Below are 18,821 nucleotides of genomic sequence, written 5' to 3'. Positions count from 1 at the left end.
TTTAAGGACTCCTCATTATCTATAAGATTAATTTTAAATACCTTCATAAATTGACCCTAGAAACTTCACAATTTGACTATAGCCTACCTTCTTTGAAGCGAAAAGCAAAGGAGAAACGGAAAGATATACCCATTTGAATGCAGAGTTCCAAAGAATAGCAATAAGAGATAAGAAAGAGAGATAAGAAAGCCTTCCTCAGCTATCAATGCAAAGAAATAGAGGAAAACAATAGAATAGGAAAGACTAGAGATCTCTTCAAGAAATTAGAGATACCAAGGAAACTTTTCATGTAAAGATGGGCTCAATATAGGACAGAAATGGTATGGACCTAACAGAAGCAGAAGATATTAAGAAGAGGTAGCAAGTATACACAGAAGAACTATACAAAAAAGATCTTCACGACCCAGATATTCACAATGGTGAGATCACTCACCTAGAGCCAGACATCCTGGAATGTGAAATCAAGTGGGCTTTATGAAGCTTCACTATGAACAAAGCTAATGGAGGTGGCCAAATTCCAGTTGAGCTATTTCAGATCCTAAAAGATGATGCTGTGAAAGTGCTGCAGTCAATGTCAGCAAATTTGGAAAATAGCAGTGGCCACAGGACTGGAAAAGGTCAGTTTTCATTCTGATTCCAAAGAAAGGCAATACCAAAGAAGGCTCAAACTACTGCACAATTGCACTCATCTCACACGCTAGTAAAGTAATGCTCAAAATTCTGCAAGCTAGGCTTCAGCAATACGTGAACAGTGAACTTCCTGATGTTCAAGCTGGTTTTAGAGAAGGCAGAGGAACCAGAGATCAAATTGCAAACATCCACTGGATCATTGAAAAAGCAAGAGAGTTCCAGAAAAACATCTATTTTTGATTTATTCACTATGCCAAAGCCTTTGACTGTGTGGATCACAACAAACTGTGAAAAATTCTGAAAGAGATGAGAATACCAGACCACCTGACCTGCCTCTTGAGAAACCTATATGCAGGTCAGGAAGCAATAGTTAAAGCTGGACATGGAACAACAGACTGGTTCCAAATAGGAAAAGGAGTATGTCAAGGCTGTATATTGTCACCCTGCTTATTTAACTTATATGCAGAGTACATCATGAGAAATGTTGGGCTGGATGAAGCACAAGCTGGAATCAAGATTGCCGGGAGAAATATCAGTAACCTCAGATATGCAGATGACACCACCCTTATGGCAGAAAGTGAAGAACTAAAGAGCCTCATGATGAAAGTGAAAGAGGGGAGTGAAAAAGTTGGCTTAAAGCTCAATATTCAGAAAACTAAGATCATGGCATCCGGTCCCATCACTTCATGGCAAATAGATGGGGAAACAGTGGAAACAGTGGCTGACTTTATTTTCTGGGGGCTCCAAAATCTCTGCAGATGGTGATTGCAGCCATGAAATTAAAAGATGCTTACTCCTTGGAAGGAAAGTTATGACCAACCTAGAGAGCATTTTAAAAAGCAGAGATGTTACTTTGTCAATAAAGGTCCATCTGGTCAAGGCTATGGTTTTTCCAGTAGTCATGTATGGATCTGAAAGTTGGACTATAAAGAAAGCTGAGCACTGAAGAATTGATGTTTCTGAACTGTGGTGTTGGAGAAGACTCTTGAGAGTTCTTTGGACTGTAAGGAGATCCAACCAGTCCATCCTAAAGGAGATCAGTCCTGTTTGTTCATTGGAAGGACTGATGCTGAAGCTGAAACTCCAATACTTTGGCCACCTGATGCAAAAAGCTGACTCATTTGAAAAGATCCTGATGCTGGGAAAGATTGAGGGCAGGAGGAGAAGGGGATGACAGAGGACGAGATGGTTGGATGGCATCACTGACTCAATGGACACGAGTTTGGATAAACGCTAGGATTTGGTGATGGACAGGGAGGCCTGGCGTTCTGCAGTTCATGGGGTTGCAAAGAGTTGGACACAACTGAGTGACTGAACTGAACTGACCTGACCTTTGTGTTCTGCCAACATCTTGCAACTTCTGTTTATCCTTCCTGTCAATTCTCCCTTAAGTTCAGAGATAAGGAACTATTTTCCATTCTTACATTTGACATGTTCTTTTTCAACTTTTTACTTTTGCATAGTATGTTCCTTATACTTAGAAGAACTTCTCTAGCCTGTTCATTATCTGTTGAAGTCCTAACCCCCCCCCTTTTTTTTATTCTCCCAGATCTGAGTATAATCTCCTCTATTATATCTTCTCTACCTTTTAACTTTGACTCTAAGAATATTGTACATTGTGTTGTTCACATCACTATACTCCTTGCTTAACTGATCTCACTATTAGATGGTGAACATCTTGAAAGAAAGAACCACATCTCATTTGCCTTTGTATTCCTGTTATTTTACTCAATATTAGCAGAATCACACTATATAGTTATTGAATTAATAAAGCAAGATGAATCATGGACCCTTTCTGATTTTTCATGACCTAAACTCTCCTAGACATTGCCCTGCTTCTCTCCTAGCCTAAATGAAAGGGAGAGGAAAGGAGAATAATAGTCAAGGCAGTGCTGGTGATTATAGCCTACTTTGATTCTGTACCCAAACTCAGATGTTGCAGAGGCCTCTTGACTCCACCACTAGAAGCCGTTCACATCGCACCATTGAGGGCTAATAAATTCATTGCATTTGGTCCTTGAACAGTTTAATAGCTGAAGTTCTGCTCATGTTTTATTCATCTGAATTTTGCTAACAACTCAGTTTGTCATGTTTTTAGGTTGTGGTAGCGCCTAAATACTTTGGAAAGTATGTATGTGTGTGCTTAGCCACTTCAGGCTTCCCTGGTGGCTCAGATGTTAAAGAATCTGCCTGCAATGCAGGCAACCCAGGTTCCACTGTTGGGTCAGGAAGATCCCCTGGAGAAGGAAATGGCAACCCACTCCAGTATCCTTGCCTGGGAAATACCATGGACAGAGGAGCCTGGAGGGGGCGCTATGGTCCATGGGGTCGAAAACTACTGAGAGACTAATACTTTCACTTTCTTAGTTGCTTCAGTCATGTCCAACTCTTTGTGACCCTATGGACTGTAGCCTTGCCCCGCCCCCCCATCCAGGTTCCTCAGCCCATGGGCTTCTCCAGGCAAGAATAATGGAGTGGGTTGCCATGCCCTCCTCCAGGGGATCTTCCCAACCCAGGGATCAAATCTGCCTCTTTCAACTCCTGGACTGGCAGGCAGGTTCTTTACCACTGTGGCACCTGGGCACTATATATATATATATATATATATATATATATATATGGGAGATTTTCTTATAAATATACCCTTGCTCTCAGATCCTATTGTCTATTATTTATTTACATAAAATAGTACCCCATGGAATTCAGAGGTAAAATGTTTCAGGATGATAATAGTTAGAAATACTAATGTTGAACACTCATCCTGTCCAGGTACTGTCCTTCCGTGCTTTTAATGGACTGTCCAGTTTAATTCTTCAAACAGCCATGTGAGGAAAAGGGATATCATTTTTCTACTCTGTGGAAGAGAAATACAGAAATGTACACAAGTCAAGCAACTGGCCCAGATCATACAGCTGTGAAGGATCATAGCCTGCATTGGGATTCAGGGTGTCTGACTCCAGAGCTCGCACTCATAATTACTACAGCTGTGGAGAGTATAATTTAGATGTAAATTTCTATTCTGCCTGAAAATCAGAGGTTGTTCTGCTGTCAGAATCTTAGCATCCTGTTAAATAGATCCATTTTTTTTTTCCCTTGAAACCTGCCACTTCCTTTTTTTTTTTTTCTCTTTCTCTTTTACTCCCTATATTCTGCTGGTAAATGCACGCTAAGTCCCTTTTACTTCTTCTTTAGGACAGTTTCATTACTCATGAGCCAGTGTACCATGGATTCATCTCATTATACTCTCTCCCTGATGAACTATGTTGTTGCTGAGATACAAGTGCCAAGCCGTTATCAAATACATTTATTCTTTTTGCCACCCAAAGAATGGGAAATTATCTGTGTAATTTGAGAGACTGGGATATGTATTTATTTCTTTTATACTAAGAATAAATATAGAGGCTGCAGGAAGAACAAAGACAATAGAATTAGGCAAGTACAGATTTGGATGTTTGACCAATCAATTAGATTCCATCGAAACAAAACAAGTACACAGGCCAAAATAAACTCTAAAATCAAAAGGTCTGTACTCCTATCAATAGCATTTGTTTTACTAGATCACATTTAAATCTGTTAATGGAAAAATTATCTTATACAGTATGTTTCTTGCCAATAATAGGTGATCATAAACAAGTTATTTTGTTTTGACCAGAAAAAAATATTCTAGAGTCTCCCTGCAAAACTAACTTTTCTTATGTGACTGTGGCATGGACTATCAAAAGTCTGTAGAATGTCAGTTGATGTATTTCTGAGAATCATACCATTTTAAAGCTTACGGTGATTTCAAAGTAAAAAAGTAACATAATCCTTTGTAAAAGTTTATTTTAAAAGTGTTTGGATTTTGGCACTGAGAAGTAATTCAAACATAAATCACACTAAGGTGCTTTGCTGTATTCATGTTATGTGGCCCTTTTCAAAGTCAATGTTTTTATATAATCTTTCTGTCATGTTTAATGGTTTTTATCCACCTCCTCTCTCCCATCCTTGTATAAAAATAGCAGTGGTACTCAATCACAGCTTAATAAGCATTGGCCACGTGCTGAAGGTACTTGAATCCCCAGCCACTGAAAGAAGGCTTGAATCTGTGTTATGTGTTCTCAGATACAGGGTTGTAAACACCATTTTTCTGTTCCATTTTCAGGTCACATGTGCCAATTTAACAAACGGTGGGAAGTCAGAACTTCTAAAATCAGGAGGCAGCAAATCCACACTAAAGCACATATGGACAGAAAGCAGCAAAGACTTGTCTATCAGCCGACTCCTGTCACAGACTTTTCGTGGCAAAGAAAATGATACAGATTTAGACCTGCGATATGACACCCCAGAACCTTATTCTGAGCAAGACCTCTGGGACTGGTTGAGGAACTCCACAGACCTTCAAGAGCCCCGGCCCAGGGCCAAGCGAAGGCCCATTGTTAAGACGGGCAAGTTTAAGAAAATGTTTGGATGGGGTGATTTTCATTCCAACATCAAAACAGTGAAACTAAACCTGCTGATAACTGGGAAAATTGTCGATCATGGCAATGGGACGTTTAGCGTTTATTTCAGGCACAATTCCACTGGTCAAGGGAATGTATCTGTCAGCCTGGTACCCCCTACGAAAATAGTGGAATTCGACTTGGCACAACAAACCGTGATTGATGCCAAAGATTCCAAGTCCTTTAACTGCCGCATTGAGTATGAAAAGGTTGACAAGGCTACCAAGAACACACTCTGCAACTATGACCCTTCAAAAACCTGTTACCAGGAGCAGACGCAAAGTCACGTGTCCTGGCTCTGCTCCAAGCCCTTTAAGGTGATCTGTATTTACATTTCCTTTTATAGTACAGATTATAAACTAGTACAGAAAGTGTGCCCCGACTACAACTACCACAGCGACACACCTTACTTCCCCTCTGGATGAGGACAGACACGGGGGTGAGACTGAGGCCTGAGGAATTCCAGGTCACATGACAGGGCTGTCACCTCAAGAAGAAGGTCCCATCTGTTGCCTGGAACGTGTCTACACTGCTGCTCTCGTCACCTGACTGCAAATACGCTCGTGGAAAACAACCTGATGTAATTTCTGCCCAGTCAGCTTCATCTCTTGGTATAGTCGCAAAATCACCACAGATTCTAAAGCCACACCTGAAGACACGCTCTCACACATAGACGTACACCAACACACGCGCATACACATTTCAGCCGGCGTCTGTCATGATTCCTGTTGAGAGGGCTTTCATTGTCTGACTCATAATGGTTCAGGATAAAGGATCATCAAGCAAAAGGATTAACTAGACAGTGAATGGTTTTTAGCACTTGCTGTTATGGAAATCTCTCTTTAATGTCTTGAGTACATGCTAATCAATAGTCCCCACTCATGCATTTCTACTGCTTGGAGTAGCTGTACTGGTAAATACTACTGTAGGAGTATAATGCTTGTTAAAATGGAAAAAAAAATGTGTTTTTAGAGCTCAGTATTCTTTATTTTATGAACACAACAAGTGTAGTAATTTTTTCCAGCATTCAGTAGGCACATTCAAGGTGATCCAAGATAGCTCTTTTTTCTATGGAGGGAGCCTGTTCTCAGTAAAGATGAGCAAACATTTGGAATTTACATGTGGGCAGACACTGGACTACAGCTTTCATCACCAGTCATTGGACTTTTGCAAAGTCGAGACCAGCTAAGGCTGCTTAAAACAAGTTCTGATCATTATATAAGAAGGGAAATGCCTGACAGACACCATGTAAGTTATAAGTGTCTGTCTTATCTTTACTAAACATATTGTAACAAATTCAATATCCTAGTCTTCATTTGTATGAATGGTTTGTATTGTACATAGTTTAACCAAGTGTAATTTGAGCTGCTTATTAATATTAACTTGTACTTGTCTCTCTGCTTGTTATTGGTTTAAAAAGAATAAAAAAAAAAGGATATGAGGAATCCATTCTATCGATGTAGCTGTGAACTCCATTGAAAAGACAAACTTAATGTACAAAGCATTTATTCAGCTCAAGTATTGTTGAAACCTATACATATACAACATTACAGTCTGTCTGTATTTAGACATTTTATTTCTGGACAAAATGAAATGTACATAAAAATAAAATGCTTAAAGTTGAGTTTCAATATGTACTTGTGTAAGATGGTGATTTAAATGGTTCTGACAAGAAGAATGTGCTGGAAGACACTCATGGTTTTGCATCTCATGTCTCTAAATCTGTATAGACCTATCTAAATTGTTATTAGTTACCTAGTCAAAACAACTTAGGAGTCTCAGTCTCAAGCCTGGGAAACAGTTGTGGCATTCAGTATTACACACATTTTCAGTTTGTTGTCATGTTAGTTGTTCAAGAACACCAAAAAAATCAATGAACATAAAGAGATAATTGAGGTCTCCTGAATTATTATAGCTAGTTGTTTTTTACTTTTCCTGTACAACATCTTTATTTAGTAGGATGTTTAGAAGGTATCTTTTTTTCTTAAAAGAAAGCCAAGATGCCTGAAGATTGTGGCTGATTTCCTCCGATTCTACCATATCGACTCAACTAAGGAAATGACAGTAGTAGTGGAGGGCTTCGATGCTCAATTTACATACAGCAAAAGGGGTCAATGTATGTATAAAGCATTATTTTTGGACATTAAACTTTATTTTTAAAAAGTAATTATGGTATACAATCCCAGCATAATAAACAGAAGAATAAATACGTTAAGGTAATATCCCATATTTAAGGTCACAAACTGGGGATTGGGATATGAAAAGTCTCAAAGGTTAACCAAAGAAGTCAAATTAAGAACATTCACTCATTCTCATCTTCCCTCCATGCTACATAGGAATAAGTATGTTTCGTGTAGAAAATGATAGAAGTACTACAGGGAACCCCATACTATAGAGTTCTAAAGCAAGAACTCAGTAACTGGTTTGACTAAACAGAGCCTTCAATTGCCAATTAAAGGCAAATCATTCTGTTCAATGTCCATCTCCCAAATCCCTCCAATATAGCTAGACAACCATTTATATCAATGTATCAATTAATTTGCCATGGGATTTAGAAGCTAATGTTAGAACAGACTTCCCTGGCGTGATTGGCAAGAAGAGCTTAAGTCCCAGCTGCATAACATATTTTCCACAGATAAATCTTACTATTCAGGGGTTTATTTATCAAAATGTTCATTTAGGAGTTAATTCTCTCTTAACAAAAAGGAGAGTAAGTCAGAAAGCAAATATCTTTTATTTTTTTTATCATTTGATTAGTGGCCTGTGACTTTCATTATGTGGTCTAATCTGCCCTGTGATCCAACATTCAAGATTAGAAGAAAATATGCTTCAGTCTTCACCCATCTGCCCTTTCAAAGTCCCTTTGAAATATTGCTTTTGTTTTTATGAACATATGCTGCTGCTGCTAAGTCACTTCAGTCATGTCCGACTCTGTGTGACCCCAAATTCTTTAGGCAAGAACACTGGAGTGGGTTGCCATTTCCTTCTCCAATGCGTGAAAGTGAAAAGTGAAAATGAAGTCGCTCAGTCATGTCCGACTCTTCGTGACCCCATGGACCGCAGCCTACCAGGCTCCTCCACCCATGGGATTTTCCAGGCAAGAGTACTGGAGTGGGGTGCCATTGCCTAATGCAGCAAATAAAGCATTGAATTATTTTTTCTGTAGTTTTTCTTTAGAAGAAAAAAAGAGAAAACTCCTAATGAAGATTTCAATTTTTTAAAATCCAAACTTTTAGGATTGTTTTCGGGACCTGTACTCACATGTCACTAACACCTCCGTCTGTGGTATACATGTCATGATGACATAGAAGTAGGATTCAAAAGATAATTTACTTGTATGTATCTAATATACTCTTTCTGTTTTAGATTAGGAACTGGATGATGGACTGTGATGAATATGAAGGTTCAAAGGTTCAGATGAAAAACTTTTACTAGGCCAACTTGTTGCTTCAACAAACTGGTTATTTAAGTTTTAATTATGCTAAAAAATCATTTGTTATTTGGAAAAAATTAATTTTAAGCTATACTAAGGAAATTGCTTTTTCTTACCTTTGCTAAGGTATAGAAAAAAAACACGTCAAGGTGGAAGTAGATAACATCTGATGCAAACATGGGTTTGTCGTCACCTACTGTTATTTTCAGAAGCATTTTAGTATAATTGAAATTATTATAAAGAAATGATCATTGCAGTGATATTGCCTCATGAAAGGAAAATGATACAAGTTACCAGTTTATACAGTTATGATGAAAACAATGAATTGTCATGGTACGGTTTCAATTGGGCATTTTGGGGTCACTGACTCTTGTGAGAATTTCTCTGCATGAGTAGAAAGGGCATAACTGTTAATAGTACAGTACTAAATTCTGGAAGTCATTATTCTGAAAGTAATAGAAATACTTGTTAAAACTGTGGACAGGAATCTTCAGGTTCCTACATTGCAGCAATAAACTGTAAGCCATATTTTTGCACAGAATAGATTAAAACAATCATAAGAAGCCTGAGAAAGTGTTTGTCTTTTCCCTTTTCCCCACTGCTTTACATGTAAGAAGCAGCTTAACCAATATGAACAGTTGTTTGGAAAAACAGTTTACATCTCCACCATCGACTCTGAATGCCAAGTTTTAGCCTGAAGCAAAATCAAATGTCTGTGTTTATTAACTTCTGAGAGATTAGGTTGGTGTACTAGTTTCAGACATTTATTGGTATTTATTCAATTGGTCTATTTATTTTATCTTTACACTTTTATTCAAATGAAAATTAGTAGATGCATTCAAAAATTAAAAATTTGAAAACATGAATTTGCATAGAAACGTTTACTATTTACTTAGTTTGTAGGTGACAAGAATTGAGGATTTTAACAGTCAGAATTGAATCCTAAACAGCTGATTGCTAGGTCAGGTTTGTCCCATGCTTATCAAAGAAGGATTTCAGGGCTGGGGAGCAAAGGAAATAATCCTTCTCAGTTTAAAATTATGATGTGTCATTAATTTTTGTATCCTATACCATCAAATACTTTTAGGTAACACATTTGCAATTGCTTTTATTTTTACTAGAATGGCAAACAGCAGACATCCCATGAGAGTTTTAGTTTCAATGCTTGTGTGAACAAAGTCTAGAGGAATCACCTACAATTAGGAGACTACTACTGCCAAGTAACTGGCCAAGTGTCCTGAGTTTGATGAAAAGCAGTTTAATGTTTATAATTCTGCATTTACAGGATCATGCTTTTTATTACTGCTGGATTGCAGGATGACTCTAAAGGCCCTAAAAGTGACGGATGAGAAGGCTTAGAGACTTCCTTTCGTTGGCTGTACTGGTTGTCACTGTTGGAGGTGCCAAGAGTACATTCTCCTAAAACTAGACATATAGCCAAAGCTCTGTTCACATCCTCCTCACCTAGCAGGTGCTGGGTTTCTGTTTGCTAATTCTACCAACGGCCCTAAATAGATCACTGGAGTTACTTATTTCTAATACACAAATTCCTTGATTCAAACATAGGAGTAAATTTGGCCATGGAGATAGTGACTGTGTAAAGAAATACTGCTAGAAAGTTGTAGAAAGCCTCTATTGTCAAATAAGTATTAAATCTATCTATATACCTATCTATCTATATCTGAATCTACTATGTTTTTTACTGCCAAAATTCACTTTGCCAATTTTCTGCAATCCAGTTTTATTATTATAATGAATTTCTTTTCAGCATTTTATAAAAGCTTTTAGTAGAAGGCGAAAAAGAAGCTAATTGTGTTTAGTGTAAGAGTCCAGTTTTCCCAACACCATTTATTGAAGTTTTTTAGTAAAACTAAATGCTGCTGCTGCTGCTAAGTCACGTCAGTTGTGTCCGACTCTGTGCGACCCCATAGATGGCAGCCCACCAGGCTCCTCTGTCCCTGGGATTCTCCAGGCAAGAATACTTCAGTGGGTTGCCATTTCCTTCTCCAATGCATGCATGCATACATGCTAAGTCGCTTCAGTCGTGTCCGAGTCTGTGCGACCCCATGGACAGCAGCCCACCAGGCTCCTCTGTCTACGGGATTCTCCATGCAAGAATACTGGAGTAGGTTGCCATTCCCTTCTCCAAAACTAAATGTGGACTTATATAAATTCAAGTTTCCCCCAAGTGGTTGCTACAATTCCAAATTATCCAAAAGTTCATCTGTTTTCCAAAAAGTCACACGATTCTGATCCACAGTGGATATATGTACAGAACTCAGGGGTTTCTGAGGGAGGTGGAACCCATCTTTGCATTTAGATTCCCTGTGAGGTCATCACTTCAAGGGGACCTGTATTTCTTAAGAGCTGTTCCAAAACACAGGGACTTATGTTTTTCTCACTATTGAACAGAATAGGGTACTTACCAAGAAGACTTAATGAACAAAATAGAGGTATGCACAATAAAGCGGGAGAGCTCAAAATACAAAGGTCGCGGAGCCTGGACCCAGGAGAGAATCACCCTCGAATCCCAGAGTGGGCAAGAAAGCGAGGAACTCAGTGGACACTGTAGGTACCAGCATGAGTTGGCTCACCAGCCTCCTCGGAGTCATAATGCCATCTTCTCTCAATCCCACTCTTGATGGTACAAGCTACCAAAAGTTCAGAAACAACAGAAGTAAAACCGACAAATCCTTAAAGTAGTGATTAGTAAAAGTTTACTGTGTACACACCAAAAGGACAGTTTGCAAACTGGAAGTAGTCAAAACCAAAACACAGACCGAGGCTCAGGAGTAGTGCATTGTTATAAAGCAGCTTATGTAGTGAGACAGCTGTGACTGTTTATACTTCCTAATGACTGGCTATAGATTTGTATTTTCTTCAATGGTGGGAAATTAGTTAGAGGTTGTTACCTCATATCAATATTGGAAAACAGTTTTTAAGTTTTGCCTACAATTTCTAGAGCCATAAGCTTGAAATGACCCAGGACGAGTTAGTGTTGCAAAATAAGCTAACATAAGCTTTGTTTGGATGACTTAAGTGGTTTTATCCTCTCACAGAATTTTCAAGGCTGGTCTCTATTGGGGTTTGATTTTAACAGAAAGAAAAAAAAAGATGGCTCCTACCTGCTTTAATGAAGACAGTGCCTACCACCTCTATTGTGAGGGAGGATCCCAGCAGGCCCTTGCTCCTCAGTCTACCAGCTTTAAAATTAGCAAATGAGCTTGATTCACACAAAGTCTGGCACTTTTCAAAGGGCTGCTTCTGTGCTGGGTGCCGTGGCAGGTGAGCCCTTGAAGAGTGGTTTCTCAGTCCCCGCTGTCTGTAGGTCTTGTGCTCATGGGCTTGAGCTCCCTCCAGATTTTTCCAAGCGAGGCCTTCTACAGGCTTATCTCTCAGGTGCAAGTTCTCATAGTTAGCTCGCCCAAATTGGAGTAGAAGCCCTTCCTTCCTCAGAGAGACCTTTTAGGTTCTGAGCTCACTCAGATTGTGGGCTGCCATGGAAAGACCACACCTCAGCCTTTCCCAGCACTGCTAATACAGTTTCCATCTGTCTGTTCGCATTCCCTGCAGGAGGGGCTCCACCAGCTTTGGTTTTTTCCTCCAGAGAAAACTGTTCCCTATGCAGACTCAGTTTGTCCAAGGGAGGGGTAGCATTCAGGGTTTTTCTGTGCTGCTGTCTGAGCTGCAGTGCCTCAGAATTTTGTGGAAGGAGACTCATTGTTATTCTGTCTTACTTTCTTCACCCACAAGAGAAAGGAGTGTAAGTTTCTGGTAATGGCGAGTGTTTGTTGAACACTTAAGGATGAGCCACTGACTTGCCCATGTGTCCCCTCAACCTCACAGCTTGTTGAAGATATAGAAACTCTTTTTTTTGCCTCATTGCAGTTAAAAAGTCTGAACTTGGAGACCAAGTAACTTCACCCAATGTAGTACAGGCCCTAAGCTATACCTCTAGGAGTCAAACCACACCTTCATGACTCCAGAGTCTGACTTGTAAACTGGTACTTCTCTCTGTTACTCCGAGTTCTTATTTTTCAAATTGTGGTGGAAAAAAGTCTTGGTATTTGCAAAATCATCATGCCTATTATGAACATACAACATGCTTATATAAAAAAGATGAAGAATTCATTGAATCTCTTTGTTTTTCTTCAGCTGCTTGCTGTTTCTCTTACTGCTTCAGGACCCTGAGACTCCTATGGCTGGTTCAGCGGGCTCCAAGGGCCAACCAACCCGCAGTGGGAGCCAGTGTGGTCCCCCAAAGCAGGAAGAGAGAGAGAGAAAGAGAGAGAGAGAGTGTGTGTGTGTGTGTGTGAAGTCATTTTGATTTGAAGCCAGGGAGTCTTTGAGCTTGCTGAGTAGGGAAGTGGTAGGTCAGGGATGAACAGAGCTGAAATACAATTTTGAGTTACCCAATCCCTGCATCAGAATCTCATTTCAGGGAACTCCTATGGTATGTTTAGGAAATTTCAGATCATGGCTTCCATCTTTCCTCAAAAATGAGTCAAGTAACTTTAATTTTTTTTTTTTTTAATATAAGCTACCTTGGTAAAGTTTACTTTTAGTTTTTTGGCTGGCTGCGTGGCATAAGGGGTCTTAGTTTCCCAACTGAGGACCGAACCCAGGCCCCAGGCTGTGGATCATGGAATCTTAACCACTGGACCACTGGAGAAGTTCCTAATACGGGGTTTCAGTCACCTTTCTGTGTCATTTCTTAATATGGCTTTTTGCCTTTCTGCTCCGGGCTTTAATTCCTCCCCTTCCATCCCCCACATACACTCACAAAGGGAAAACAACACATTTCATTTTCTCTCTAAAGCTTAGTGGATGGGGAGATTGGGAGAAATTGCTCAATCTACTTTTCTGACATACTTTTTCCTTTGTCACATCTTATTCTTGAAACAAACACATGAAAACATTGTAACCGTTTTCCTGGAATTATCCTGGACCCAGTTGTAAACACACAAACAGGGACTAGAATACTCTTTCTCCCCTGGCCCTCTGCCTATTGCAGAAATGTGTGTTCTGTTTTTCCCTGCTCTTACTCATGTTTTGCTCATGTTCAAAATTAATATTCTTTAAGAGAACCTGTAAGTGTGAAGGCAAGTTATACTCCATGGGTGTGACTGGGCTCCAGCTGAAATTCTATCATGTTACAAATTTATGAACCCTCCCTTCATTGTTAACTGAAACTTAGCTCTCTTACCTTTTCATTTTCCCACAGATTTTAGAGAAAAAAATCAAATATATCATTAATACTTGCTAAGTCTGTAATGTTTATAATATTCTACTCTGCATAAGTCATGAAAACTAAAGGATAAGTTGAGTTTGCAAATGTGGTTCTTCATTTTCTTTAGTTAACAGGTTTTTCCTTTCCTTTCCTCCCTTCCTCCCATCCTTGGTATTTGTCAGGTATTACTCATTCAGGGCCTTTCGAAGTATGTGCTCCCAACGCCTTCATACGCTCATTTGCTCCTTTGAAGCACATGGGCTTTTCTTGACTTAGTCAACTACAGCTTTCCACATTTAGTACTCTGCTGCTCCTGCAAATTTATCTTTGAAAATTTAGCAGAGCTAGTGGGTTTGACCAAAGAGAAGAAAATTTGTTTGTTGCTTTGTTTTAAGCTGGAGTTATGTATATAAAAAGGGAGGCCTTGGAGCATTAGACCACAAATTTTTGTATAATAGAAAAAGTTAAGATTACAAAGAAACTGTCTCTTCACACTCATTACTCACACTCAGAATAGGTGTTCCTTATACATACTATGCAAATAGGAAAAGGAGTTCGTCAAGGCTGTATATTGTTACCCTGCTTATGTAACTTATATGCAGAGTACATCATGAGAAACGCTGGACTGGAAGAAACACAAGCTGGACTCAAGATTGCCAGGAGAAATATCAATAACCTCAGATATGCAGATGACACCACCCTTATGGCAGAAAGTGAAGAGGAGCTAAAAAGCCTCTTGATGAAAGTGAAAGTGGAGAGTGAAAAAGTTGGCTTAAAGCTCAACATTCAGAAAACGAAGATCATGGCATCCAGTCCCATCACTTCATGGGAAAGAGATGGGGAAACAGTGGAAACAGTGTCAGACTTTATTTTTCTGGGTTCCAAAATCAGTGCAGATGGTGACTGCAGCCATGAAATTAAAAGACACTTACTCCTTGGAAGGAAAGTTATGACCAACCTAGATAGCATATTCAAAAGCAGAGATATTACTTTGCCAACAAAGGTCCGTCTAGTCAAGGCTATGGTTTTCCTGTGGTCATGTATGGATGCGAGAGTTGGACTATGAAGAAGGCTGAGCGCTGAAGAATTGATGCTTTTGAAGTGTGGTGTTGGAGAAGACTCTTGAGAGTCCCTTGGACTGCAAGGAGATCCAACCAGTCCATTCTGAAGGAGATCAGCCTTGGGATTTCTTTGGAAGGAATGATGCTAAAGCTGAAACTCCAATACTTTGGCCACCTCATGTGAAGAGTTAACTCATTGGAAAAGACTCTGATGCCGGGAGGGATTGGGGGCAAGAGGAGAAGGGGACGACAGAGGATAAGATGGCTGGATGGCATCACTGACTCAATGGACGTGAGTCTGAGTGAACTCCGGGAGTTGGTGATGGACAGGGAGGCCTGGCGTGGTGCAATTCATGGGGTCGCAAAGAGTCGGACACGACTGAGCGTCTGATCTGATCTGATACCTACTATGAAGAAAAGGAATTTAGTAGTGGAAGGCCAGATTACAAATGCCAGTATGATTTTGGGAAGAGCTGTGTGCTCTCAGGGTTTGTTCTGATAACAGAGCTACTTTGGGATAGAATCTAGGGAAGAGAGTTGCAACAGAGTTGAGATAGCTGTGCGCAGTATCTAAGCCCATGGTAATGGGGTATGAAAACAGCAGAAAAGTTTCCTTTTGTTATGTGAATGTGCTATAAACTTTGCAGAGGTCAGTGTACCCACGAGGCCTTGAGTTTGGGGCAGGATTTGCAGGAGAAATCGACCAGACCTGAGTCCAGATGGATGCGTGTCTCTGGGAGGCCAGTGTAGGCTGATAATGAATGATAGTCAGGTAACATCTCCTGCCAGCATGATGTGAAAGTCATTTGTAACCTTTGGAAGGGGTTGGAGGACCCTTCATTGTTGTTGTTCAGTCGTTAAGTTGTGTCTGACTCTTTGTGACCCCCTGGATTGCAGCACACCGAGCTTCCCTGTCGTTAATTATCTCCAGGAGTTTCCTGAAATGCATGTCCATTGAGTTGGCGATGCCATCCAACCATCAGTATTTCTCAGCATCAGGGTCTTTTCCAGTGAGTTGGCTCTTCACATCAGGCAGTCCAAGTATTGGAGCTTCACCTTCTGCTTCTAGAACGTCTAGATAGACTGAAATTGGCTTTACTTGGCTGAGATTTAGTGTTCTCCACATGGTAGAATTTAGGCTTAAGATAAGCATTAAATTGTAGAAAGGTAAAATTACATCTATTCCACAATTGATTATGAAACTTGAAATTAACATCTGCTGGTATTTATTTCATTCATTTGCTGGAAGGTGTTGATATCTGTTTTGTGGAGAGTGGAGTCCTAGCACACTGATTCTGAAACAAACACGTTTTAATATAGAGATTAAAACCTATATTGAAGGACAAAGTAATTTATTAAAATGCAGGGAGGATTTTGTGACCTTTATGATGATTTCCATCCAATATAAATTTTTAATTTTATATTGGCTTAAATAACCTTTATAAATAATGGTTTTGGATGAAAGGGATAATTAGACATATGGAGGAGATGGAGAGAAGGTAAATAATCTTTTCAACTGACATCTTTAATCATTTTTTTAATCCTCCTTTTTTCAGTCATGTTTTTACAGGTTGTGAATAAATATAGAATTTATTTCTAGGCACTGGCACACTGAAAGAAATAGAATGTTTAGGATATATTACAGAACCCTGTCAAGGCAAATGCCTGGTAGTGGGAATAGAACTCAACCTAACTCAGACTTCAAGCTTAAAACTCTTTTCCTTACACTCCAATTATACTTTTCCCATTCCATGGGGTAACAAAGAGTTGGAGAAGGCAATGGCACCCCATTCCAGTACTCTTGCCTAGAAAATCCCATGGACGGAGGGGCCTGGAAGGCTGCAGTCCATGGGGTCGCTAGAGTCAGACACAACTGAACGACTTCGCTTTCACTTTTCACTTTCATGCATTGGAGAAGGAAATGGCAACCCACTCCAGTGTTCTTGCCTGGAGAATCCCAGGGACGGGGAAGCCTGGTGGGCTGCCGTCTATGGAGTTGCACAGAGTCAGACACGACTGAAGCGACTTAACAGCAGCAGAAAAGAGTTATACATGACTGAGCGACTAATATTGACTCAGACTTACTGGGAACTCTTGCTTGTGTATTTGTTTAAAAAAAAAAAAAAGGTATTTCTAGACTGGAGTCATAGTTCATGTTATCTGAGAATCCCTAAATTTCCAAAGAGGTGCCTCCTGAGCCTTAAGATTGGGACACAGTGGCCAAGGGTAGGTGGTACTGAGCCATCTGCTGAACTCTTCACTCAGGTATTCACTCATTCATTTGACAGATTTACGGAACGTCTACTATATGTCATGCACTGGTATAAGAGCTGAGGATACATCAGTGAACAACACAGAAAAGGTCTTTGTCCTCATGTAGCTTAGAATCTACTGGAAGAAGAAGAAAGCAAACACCAAATAAATGCATGTCTAGTAGTAATAGACGCCACGAAGGCAAATGAAGCCGAGAGAGGGTGTAGAGTTTAATTTATTTACTTTTTAATATTGGTGGTTTGGAAAACTGGTTCCTTTATGATGACACTTGAAGAAAGTGATGGAGGTAGTCATATGGATTTCTAGGGCAATAAAATTCCATTGTCAAGGAAAAGCGATTGTTCAATGCCTGAGTCAAGGCTGGTTTGTTGTGATTTTAATGAAAGGCAAAAATGGCTAGAGTGATTGCAAGAGAGTTAGCACTGTAGTGAACCTTAGAAGATGAGCCAAGGAAGGAAGCATGAGTCTGACCTTACCTAAGAATGTGAAAGGAAACTTGAGAGGGCTTAGAGCAGATGAGTGATTTGATGTGATTTACAGCGGCTGGGAGGAGCAACCCCACGCCATGGCTGCGCGGGTACAGGAGGGCCTAGAGGAGCTATCCCACATTGAAGGTGGTGAGGAGATACCCCTCGTCCAAGGTAAGGAGCATTGGCTGCACTTTGCTGGAGCAGCCGTGAAGAGATACCCCATGCCCAAGGTAAGAGAAACCCAAGTAAGACAGTAGGTGTTGCAAGAGAGCATCAGAGGGCAAACACACTGAAACTATACTCACAGAAAACTAGTCAATCTAATCACACTAGGACCACAGCCTTGTCTAACTCAATGAAACTAAGCCATGCCCGGGGGCAACCCAAGATGGGCGGGTCATGGTGGAGAGGTCTGACAGAATGTGGTCCACTGGAGAAGGGAATGGCAAACCACTTCAGTATTCTTGCCTTGAGAACCCCATGAACAGTATGAAAAGGCAAAATGATAGGATACGGAAAGAGAAACTCCCCAGGTCAGTAGGTGCCCAATATGCTACTGGAGATCAGTGGAGAAATAACTCCAGAAAGAATGAAAGGATGGAGCCAAAGCAAAAAGAATACACAACTGTGGATGTGACTGGTGGTAGAAGCAAGGTCCGATGCTGTAAAGAGCAATATTGCATAGGAACCTGGAATGTCAGGTCCATGAATCAAGGCAAATTGGAAGTGGTCAAACAGATGGCAAGAGTGAATGTCGACATTCTAGGAATCAGTGAACTGAAATGGACTGGAATGGGTGAATTTAACTCAGATGACCATTATATCTACTACTGTGGGCAGGAATCCCTCAGAAGAAATGGAGTAGCCATCATGGTCAACAAGAGAGTCCGAAATGCAGTACTTGGATGCAATCTCAAAAACGACAGAATGATCTCTGTTCGTTTCCAAGGCAAACCATTCAATATCACAGTAATCCAAGTCTATGCCCCAACCAGTAACGCTGAAGAAGCTGAAGTGGAACGGTTCTATGAAGACCTACAAGACCTTTTAGAACTAACACCCAAAAAAGATGTCCTTTTCATTATAGGGGACTGGAATGCAAAAGTAGGAAGTCAAGAAACACTTGGAGTAACAGGCAAATTTGGCCTTGGAATACAAAATGAAGCAGGGCCAAGACTAATAGAGTTTTGCCAAGAAAATGCACTGGTCATAACAAACACCCTCTTCCAACAACACAAGAGAAGA

At 40.1% G+C, this 18,821-nt stretch overlaps 1 protein-coding gene across 2 annotated transcripts in view; it reads left to right on the top strand.

Moving 5' to 3' along the window:
* Positions 1-6,741, top strand: part of NXPH1 (neurexophilin 1) — a 374,390-nt gene extending 367,649 nt beyond the window's left edge. Inside the window, exon 2 of one of the 2 annotated variants that reach the window (XR_015162950.1) lies at positions 4,772-4,908. Coding sequence is in view for 1 of the 2 variants with exons in the window: in XM_086397628.1 (XP_086253754.1) it covers positions 4,772-5,533 (762 nt within the window). In the remaining variant the exon portion in view is untranslated. Of the gene's footprint in view, positions 1-4,771 lie in introns of both variants that reach the window. The other variant, XM_086397628.1, reaches the window with a different exon arrangement.
* Positions 6,742-18,821: the final 12,080 nt, after the last annotated feature.

The sequence above is a fragment of the Bos grunniens genome, chromosome 4 (assembly GCF_055505025.1).
Source record: "Bos grunniens cultivar Pamir isolate PY7600 chromosome 4, Bosgru_T2T1.0, whole genome shotgun sequence".
In the NCBI taxonomy this organism is placed as follows: Eukaryota; Metazoa; Chordata; class Mammalia; order Artiodactyla; family Bovidae; genus Bos; species Bos grunniens.
This window is presented reverse-complemented; position numbering and strand designations above follow the sequence as displayed.